This window comes from Tachyglossus aculeatus, unplaced genomic scaffold (assembly GCF_015852505.1).
Source record: "Tachyglossus aculeatus isolate mTacAcu1 unplaced genomic scaffold, mTacAcu1.pri SUPER_34, whole genome shotgun sequence".
Classification (NCBI taxonomy): domain Eukaryota; kingdom Metazoa; phylum Chordata; class Mammalia; order Monotremata; family Tachyglossidae; genus Tachyglossus; species Tachyglossus aculeatus.
The window spans coordinates 252,268-260,423 of record NW_024044839.1 but is presented as its reverse complement, the minus strand read 5'-3'; the positions used below and the strand labels follow the sequence as shown (position 1 = coordinate 260,423).

Genomic DNA, 8,156 nt, shown 5'->3' with positions numbered 1-8,156 from the left:
GGCAATAATCTCCAATTGGCTGCCGCTAGAGGTGGCACGAAGTCGAGGCAGAGTGCAGATGATTCAGAGATACGTGGCCATGGGCTTCACCTTTGCCACCTAGAGGCCCAGGGTCTACACAATGCCCCCAGCACACAGCCCATTTTCAAGTCTCATTAAACCGAGGTGGCACCCCACAGTCCCAGGACAGAGCCCCGGGAGGCCAGTGCAGGGACATGACCGAGGCAACGGGGCACCAGTTCTGGTATGTTTGAGGTATGAAAGGTGAGGGTTCCCCATGACTGAGGCAATGGGGTACCAGTCCTGCTATGTTTGAGATGGTATGAAAGGTGAGGGTTTCCCCTTCCCCCCACCCCCAGGAGACTCAACCCACTCCGTGTCCCTCCTTCCATCCTGGGGCTTGAATGCCTCTGGCTGGGGCCAGGCACCTTACAACAGGGGAAGGTTGTGACTGGCAGAGTTTACGCTGTGCTGTTGGGGCCCCGCTGGAATCTGGTGGGGAGGTGGTGCCGGGGGAGCCTTGCTGGGGTATTGCTGGGGTGGTGCCGGAGCCCTTCTGGTGCATTGCTGGGGTGGATTTGGAACCCTGCTGGAGCAGTGCTGAAGCACTGAGCAGCTGGGAAAAACCCCCCTTTTGGCCACAGTGTACCGCAGCGCCTGGTGTTTTTCTCGTTGTCCTTGATTTCCTAACCTGCTTTGCTGTATTATCGTTTCAATCTTTCCTTGTGTGCCCGGGGCCGGCTCCCACCCCGGCCCGGCCTCCAAGGACTGTGAGCGGCCCCAGGGCCAGGGCGTGGGGAGAGAGGAGGAGGTGGAGGAGGAGGGGGAGGAGGAGGAGGGCAGAGGCTGGGGAAGGAGGGAAGGGGGGAGCGGCGGGGGCTGGGGCTAGCTCTCGGGGTGTCGGCCGCTCCGGAGCGGCTGTCTCCCCGCGGCTCTGCCCGGCTCAGCCTCGGTGGGAGCAGGGGGAGGAGGAGGAGAGGAGGAGGAGGAGGAGGAAGAGGAGGAGGAGGGGGGGATGGGCGTGGCGGGCTCCGTCCCCGCCCCCGGCCCACCCTCCCTCCTTCCCCCCCGCGGGCGGGTCGGGGTCCGGGGTCCGGGGTCCAGGGCCGAGGGCCGGCGGGATGGGGCCGGCGGGGCCCGGGGGCCCGGCGCTCTGGAGAGGCTGCAACCTGCTCATGGCCGCCTTCTTGGCGCTGGCAGCCTCGGTGCAGGTCAGCCCGGGGGCTGGGCGGGGGCCGGGGGCCGGGCAGGAGCCGGCCTAGCCGGCGAGCCCCCTCCCCGGCCGGGGGCCGCGGGGCCGGGGCTGTGTGGCTGCGAGGGGCCTATGTGCATCTGTACCAGTGAGCGCCAGGGCATCTGGGTGTGTGGCTGCAGTACTTACTGAGCGCCCGCCCTGGGCCCGGGGGCGGTGGGGGGTGGGGGGGTGGGTAGGGGGGTTCGTCTGTGTGTCGGTGAGTCTCCCACTTCCGTTCAGACTGGCATCGATTTTAGGTTCGACTGGCAGCTGCCACTCTCCTTCCCCTCCGCCGCCCAGCTCTTCTCCCCTCCCTACCCTACCCCTAACCGCACACCCCACTGGGGGTCGGGGAGGGGGGGCTGTGTGCAGCTGTGCCGATCTGTGTGCATGGCTGTGCCGTGCCGATGTGCGTATTCACGTGTCTACGTGTGTCCTCCAAGGCTCTAAGTGTGGTATTGGCTGAGTGTAGACCAGGTGCAAACACTGTACCAAATGCCGTGGCAGGTAAAATACAGTCACGTCAGACCCAGCCCCTGCCCCTCCTGGGGCTCACCGACTGGAAGTGGGGTCAGAGGGGGACTACAGGGGAGGCCAGGCAGCCCAGGCCCCTGGTTGGAAAGGGAGATCTTAGTCCAGTTTTTGCTTTCCCTCTCTTTCCCCGAAAACAACCAGCACTTCCACTTTCAAACCCAGAAAGGGGTGGCTTCCCTTCTCCTGGAGGAGTGAAGCGTGTGGCCTGGGTTGTCATGGGAGAGGAGCCAGGATAGATAGGACGGAGTGAGCTGATTGAGTGCCTTACAGCCTATGGTTTTCTGGCTCCCGCCTGTCTAGTGGCGTGGAAAGCAATTGGGTATTTTTTGTTGTTGGTCTTTGTTTTGTTTCTGGGTTTCTTTGTATTTTTCCCCTGGAGGAGGAAATTGAGGCACAGAGCCCAAGGTTGGACTGCAGGCAAGTGATAGAACCGGGACTAAAACCCAGGGCTCCTGACACCGAGGCCCTTGCTCTTTCCATTAGACCTTGATGCTTCTGTACTGCTACTGAGCTCGTCTGTGTATGTGTGTCCGTGTCTCTGTCCCGAACTGTGCTAAAGCAGGCTAGCCACAGGGTGTGAGCCCCAGCAGTGACGGAAACAAGCGACCGGAATCAAACCGGAATCTGGTTTGACGTTGCAGGTGAACGACCCTGATGCAGGGCTGTGGATGGTGAGTAGCCCAGGCCAAGTGAATCTGGCACCCTAGGCCTCTGCCAGCATCGGGGAGAGCCCCCGGTGGACTCCTGGCTCCTCACGACATCCCAGCCTGTGATGCCCCGTACCCCCAGGACTGCAGGGACCCTCCCTGGGGCAAGTGGTGGGCGCTGGACTGGTTTTTTTTTTTTTGTTTGTTTGTCTTTTATGGTATTTGTTAAGCTCTTACTATGTGCCAGGCACTGTAGTAAGCGCTGGGGTAGATACAAGGTAATGAAGTTGGACACAGTCCCTGTCTCACATGGGGCTCACAGTCTTAATCCCTATATTTCAGGTTAGGGGACTGAGTCACAGAGAAGTTAAGTGACTTGCCCCAGATGACACAGCCGACAAGAGGTGGAGCTGGGATTAGAGCCCAGGTTCTTTTGACTCCCAACCCATTCCCTGTCCACTAGGCCACACTGTTTCCTGTCGGGGACATTGGGGAGGAGCTGGGGGAGGGGTGGCCCCTCCAGATAGTTGCCAGACCCTCAGCTCAGAGCCAAAACTTTCTTTTATTCAGGGAGGGAACACGGGGAAAGCCAAGTCAGACCTGGAGCCTACACACCTCAGACAGGCAAACGTCGATGTAGTGAGTTCTCTGATGACCCAGGAGTCCTGTCCGGATGAAACACGCACTATAGTATCCCCATGTTCACAACCATTTCTTCTGACATGATGTCACGTTCTACCTGGAAGCATAGGGCCGGAAGAACGCTCCCTAATTCTGCAGTGGGGATCCACCCAAACCACCTACCGGAAGCACATGAACTCTGACAAGATGCAGACAAAATCCTGAGCGTGTGCACCCATAAGTCGGCAAAGCTGATCGATCCCTCAGTGGATCAACCAACAGTATTTACTGAGTGCCTGCTTTGGGCAGAACACTCTTTTAAGCCCATGAGAGCATACCATAGATGTCAGAGGCACATCCCGGCCCACAAGGAGCTTACAGTCTTAAAAGAGAGAAACGGGCACATAAAAATTTACAGAGGAGGAGGAGGATGGGTTGAATTAGCAGGGGGCAAAAATCAGTTATTTTCAAACGTTTCGAGTGTGTTGGTTTCAGCAGGCTGGAAGAGAGAACCAGAGTTCCTTCTCGCAAAAAAATCCCATTGTTCTTAGTGTTTTCTGGGAAATGTAGTTCCCTGGCAGGAGGTGCTACAGGACTAAGCTTCCCCTCCCCCCTTAGTCCTCGACTTCAGTTCGGCTTTCAGCGAGAGCCTGAATAGGGTCACAAATGGGCTGGACCCAGAGCGCTGTCAAACGCCGCCCGACCGTTGCTAGGCCTTCCCCGCAGCCCAGGGGACTGGGAGCCGGGGTCCTTCACTCAGCAGTGCAGATACCCTGAGACCTCGGAGGAATTGTGCTCGGGCACAGTCGACCGGTCTGGCTGATTTCATTCATTCACATATATACTTATTGAGCACTTACCGTGTGCAGAGCACTGTACTAAACGCTTGGAAAATACAATACAGCAATAAAGAGAGACAATCCCTGCATACACGGGCTCACAGCCTCATGGGGTGGGAGGGAGGCAAACATCAAAACAAGTAAACAGGCAGCAATATAAATAAATAGAATTACAGATATATGCACATATACATAAGGGCTTTGTGGTGGGGCGAGGGGAGGAAGAGCAAAGGGAACGAGTCGAGGTGACACGGGAGAGGGAGCTGAGGGAAAGAGGGGCTTAGGCTGGGGAAGGCCTCTTGGAGGAAGTGAGCCTTCAGTAGGGGCTTTGAAGGGGGGGAAGAGTGATTGTTTGGCGGATTTGAGGGAGGAGGGCGTTCCAGGACAGAGGTAGGACATGGCTGGGGTTGGCGGCGAGACAGGTGAGATCAAGGCCCAGTGAGAAGGTTAGCACCAGAGGGGCAGAGTGTGCAGCCTGGGATGTAGAAGGAGAGAAGGGAGGTGGGGTAAGAAGGGGCAAGGTGATGGAGAGCTTTGAAGCCAATAGTGAGGAGTTTTTATTTGTTACGGAGGTGGATAGGCAACCCCTGGAGATTTCATTCATTCATTCAGTCGTATTTATTGAGCACTTACTGTGTGCAGAGCACTGCACTAAGCGCTTGGAAAGTACAATTCAGCAAAAAATAGAGACAATCCCTACCCAATAACAGGCTCACAGTCTAGAAGGGGGAGACAGACATCAAAACAAGTAAACAGGCATCAATAGCATCAATACAAATAAATAGAATTATAGACATATGCACATTCATAAAATAAATAGAATAATTAAAATGTACATATATACACAAGTTCTGTGGGGCTGTGACAGGGTTAGAGCAGAGAGAGGGAGTCAGGGCAATGGAGAGGAGAGGAGGAGCAGGAGATAAAGGGGGCTTAGTTTGGGAAGATTTTTGAGGAGGAGGGTGACAGGCTCTGAACGATTTTGTATAAGGATAATCGGGGCAGGGGACTGACACGGGGAGAGGCAGGAGGTTGGGAGGTCAGAAAGGAGGCTGATGCGGTAGGTATTTCATTGTTGGGGGCTTTGGATAGGTCCATGCTCCATCCCAGAGAGTCACCCAGGTCATGCCGCTGCCCCTCCAAAGCGGCAGGTGCGGGACGAATATGTTTTGTTTGCTCACAGGTGGCTTATGCGGTTCCAGCCCTCCTGTCCCTGCTGGTTGGCCTCAGCCCTCAGGTTGCAGGTACTGGACCTCGGTGGGAGCGGGTAGGTCCCGGGGCTGGTCCTGGTCCTGGATTTCCCCCTTTAGCTCCCCACTAGAGGCCCAAACCTCTGAGTGTGAAAGCCGGTGGCTTGCTGATGGCTGGGCTGCGAGCCCGGATGCAGTCACGAGCTTGGGGCACAAGCTTGGGGGCCTGGGAGGGGCCGGGCGGGCCTCCCCAGGGTGTGGGCAGCCTGTCTGGGAACTGAACTCCAAAACCAAGATCGTGCAAACGGGAGGCTCTGGGGAGGGCTTGTTCTAGTCCCCAGACCACCGGCACTCTTGTCGCAAAGTTGCAAAGCAAAGCCACAAGCGAGCAACCTCTGCTCCCTTTCTCCTTCTCCGGGAACTTCTTTGTCTGTGCCGAGTGTGTCAGCAGCTCTCCGGAGCCCAGGGGACAAAGCGGGAACAAGGCTCTCCTCTTCGCTGGCTCAGGGGCCCGAGGCTGCACTTGGGGTTCCCACAGGCAGGAGAGCGAAGCTCAGGCCTCTGAGAGGCCCCTGTCTGTATCCCAGGGGTCCTAGTGCCCGGAGTGGGGAGTGGTTTTCAGGCTCAGAATGGAGAACAAAAAAACCTTTCCTTTTAAAGTCAGCTTCTCACTAGAGAGGCTCCTCACGGCTCTTCACAGCGAACCCTCTTTCTCATTCTTCTCCTCTTCCTCCTCCTCCTCTGCTCCTTGCAGCAGCAAATAGCAGGTTTCTCTCTGGGCTGGGGGCCCCGATCATTGATTCATTCATTCATTCAATCATATTTATTGAGCGCTTACTGTGTACAGAGAACCTTACTTAAGCGTTCGAGAAAGTACAACACAGCAACCACCTGGGAGTTGGGAAGAGTTGGACCCCACCCCACAGTTGGACACCATCCTGTGAAGCTGTTGGAGGCCCCCAGGGATTGACAACCTGGGCACCGGGAACTGGGCCCATCACCCAGAAGAAAGCAGGGAAATCTGAAGCCTGGCCACTCTGCCAGCGGTGCGAGACCTCTGGCCCGGCCACCCCTGGCCAAGTGGCCACTGCTATCTCCACTAAGCCCTCCGTGGTCATTCAGCTTCAACAGCAGGAGCCATAGCAGCCGGCCCCTCCTCTGGAGCAGTGGGCTGGTAGTGCCGAGAAGCAGTCTGGGCTGAGCGGGTTTGGGAAATGACCACCTCCACGGTCAGTGACCCCAGATCCTTCCGTGGACTGGGGGTTCCCACTTGGTACCCCCCAAGAGGCCCGGTCCATAGGGGTGGGCACCTGCCTCAGGCTCCCGTGGGCCGAGCCTTGCTCAAGGTGCGGATGCAGGAGAGCAGCCCCGGCCTGTTTGTCCGCAGGGAACGCCATTTGGAGGAGACTGACTGAGCTGCACCTTCTCCTCTGTGTTGCGGGGGCCATTTGGTCTGGAGGGTCCTGGGCCCGCCACACCCACTGGGACCTCTTGAACGAGGAGGAAGGCAGGTGAGCAGTGAACCGGCGAGACTGGCGCCATGATACACATGCACATGGGCTCACCAAATATTAGATTTGTTCAACAGTCAAAATTCCCGGCAGCTCTGTGCTCTCTGTGTCCATCTGATGTTTTCCCTCCATTCCCCACCACCTCCCACTGTGCTTGCTAATTGTCCTCTGGGAAACACTTCAAGCCTAATTCAGTGGGCCGCCTGTCTGTCTGCCTCTCTGCCTGCCTGCGTCTCAGAGTGGCCGTTTTCACTCGGCACTGATGAGTGGATTTCTGAAGAGATTATGTCCTGGTGACACACACGCAGCTGTGTGTGTGCCCGGGCCAGACCCGCTGGGTTGGACTCTCAGGACAGGCAGGGCTGGAGGCCTGGCCCATTCTCCCCAACCTCATGGGTCCCCCACAGCTCCAGGCTGCAATGTTTTGTCTTCTCTCAAGCCTGGCAAAAAGGTGTCTATCCCGACACAGAAAGAACTCCACCCTGGGCCCTGGATTTGCATGGGGACCCCCAGCCTGGGGGCCTGACTAGCACCAGAAGGGTTTGGCCTATTAGAAGGGCCATAAGAGGGGACTGGGCCGTTGGAGGCAACTGGGACACGAGGAGAGCCATCCGGTGGGACTGGGCCATTGGGTGGCACTGAGGCATTGAAGGGGAATGGGCTACTGGGGAAACCGGGTCATTAGCCCAAGTCAAGGTTGTGGTAGCCATGAACGTCTAGCCCCATCTCCAAGCCTGATCCCGGGTTCCAGCAGCCATGTTTTTGCGAGGGTGAAAGCGTCCCGTTCCGGGGTGGCCAAGGGTGGCGGGGGCATTTCCGAGGGGCAGAGTGGTCTGTGTCTGTCGTGTGGTGCCGGGACCGGCTTCCTCCAGCCATTAACCGGGGTTATTTCTCAGGGAGCTGTTCGGCCTGCTGATCGTTGCCATGTGGATGTCTCTCTGCCACAGCTCAGCAAAGTAAGTTCAGGTCTGCTAGGTTGAAGTGTGGCCTGAGGGTCTGTGGGCAGAGCATTGTGAATCTCACAGATGTCTCTTCCCTTTGTAAATGCACTGAGGAACCCCTGATGCCTCTTTGTTTTCCCAGAAGCCCTGTGGGTGGAGGAGCCCGTCTGGCTGTCGCTGTTTCCATCGCTCTCTGCCCGGTCATGCTGTGGGCCTACATTTACGTGAACAAGGAGATGCGAGCCTCGTGGCCTGCCCACTGCAAGGAAGTCTTGTGACTGCAGTTGGTGATGTTTCATCCACTGAACTCCAACCGGCCATGTCACCCCCTGCCCAAAGGCAGGGGATGTGTCTACCAATTCCACTATATTGTATTCTCCCAAGTGCTTAGTACAGTGCTGTGTACGCAGTAAGCGCTCAATAAACACGATTGATTGATTGATTGACTGATGGAATTTGGCATCTGATTGGGTCTTTGCATCTGGAGACCCAGGAACAGCAGGTCGGAGTCCCCACCTCCCCGGGCTCCTCACCTGTCAGCAAAGGGTGAAGTTGGGTGGCAGAAGGGAGAGGGAATTGGGGTGATCTTTCCCCAAGCTCAGAATTCCCCACCCCTGGCAGCCCCTGAGGGCTCCTGTG

The 8,156-nt window shown here is 57.2% G+C and overlaps 1 protein-coding gene across 4 annotated transcripts; it reads left to right on the top strand.

The window, feature by feature from the left end:
- Nucleotides 1–1,117: 1,117 nt before the first annotated feature.
- TMEM220 (transmembrane protein 220) lies at nt 1,118–7,930 on the top strand. Of its 4 annotated transcripts, none has more exons than XM_038742131.1 (6): nt 1,118–1,211; nt 2,410–2,439; nt 5,059–5,119; nt 6,453–6,576; nt 7,524–7,532; nt 7,660–7,930. In XM_038742131.1, exons 1-6 carry the CDS (start codon nt 1,122–1,124, stop codon nt 7,793–7,795), a joined length of 450 nt encoding a protein of 149 aa, XP_038598059.1. In that variant the 5' UTR covers nt 1,118–1,121; the 3' UTR covers nt 7,796–7,930. The 4 variants fall into 4 exon arrangements, with proteins under 4 accessions (XP_038598059.1, XP_038598057.1, XP_038598058.1 ...); XM_038742129.1 differs by having other exon boundaries at nt 7,473–7,532; XM_038742130.1 differs by lacking the exon at nt 2,410–2,439 and having other exon boundaries at nt 7,473–7,532.
- Nucleotides 7,931–8,156: the final 226 nt, after the last annotated feature.

Excerpts from the sequence above, each read along its gene's own strand:
- TMEM220 (XM_038742129.1), top strand. The coding sequence starts at position 1,122 with ATGGGGCCGGCGGGGCCCGGGGGCCCGGCGCTCTGGAGAGGCTGCAAC. Across the intron at positions 1,212-2,409 it reads CGCTGGCAGCCTCGGTGCAG|GTGAACGACCCTGATGCAGG; the intron begins GTCAGCCCGGGG and ends TTGACGTTGCAG. Across the intron at positions 6,577-7,472 it reads TTGAACGAGGAGGAAGGCAG|GGAGCTGTTCGGCCTGCTGA; the intron begins GTGAGCAGTGAA and ends GTTATTTCTCAG.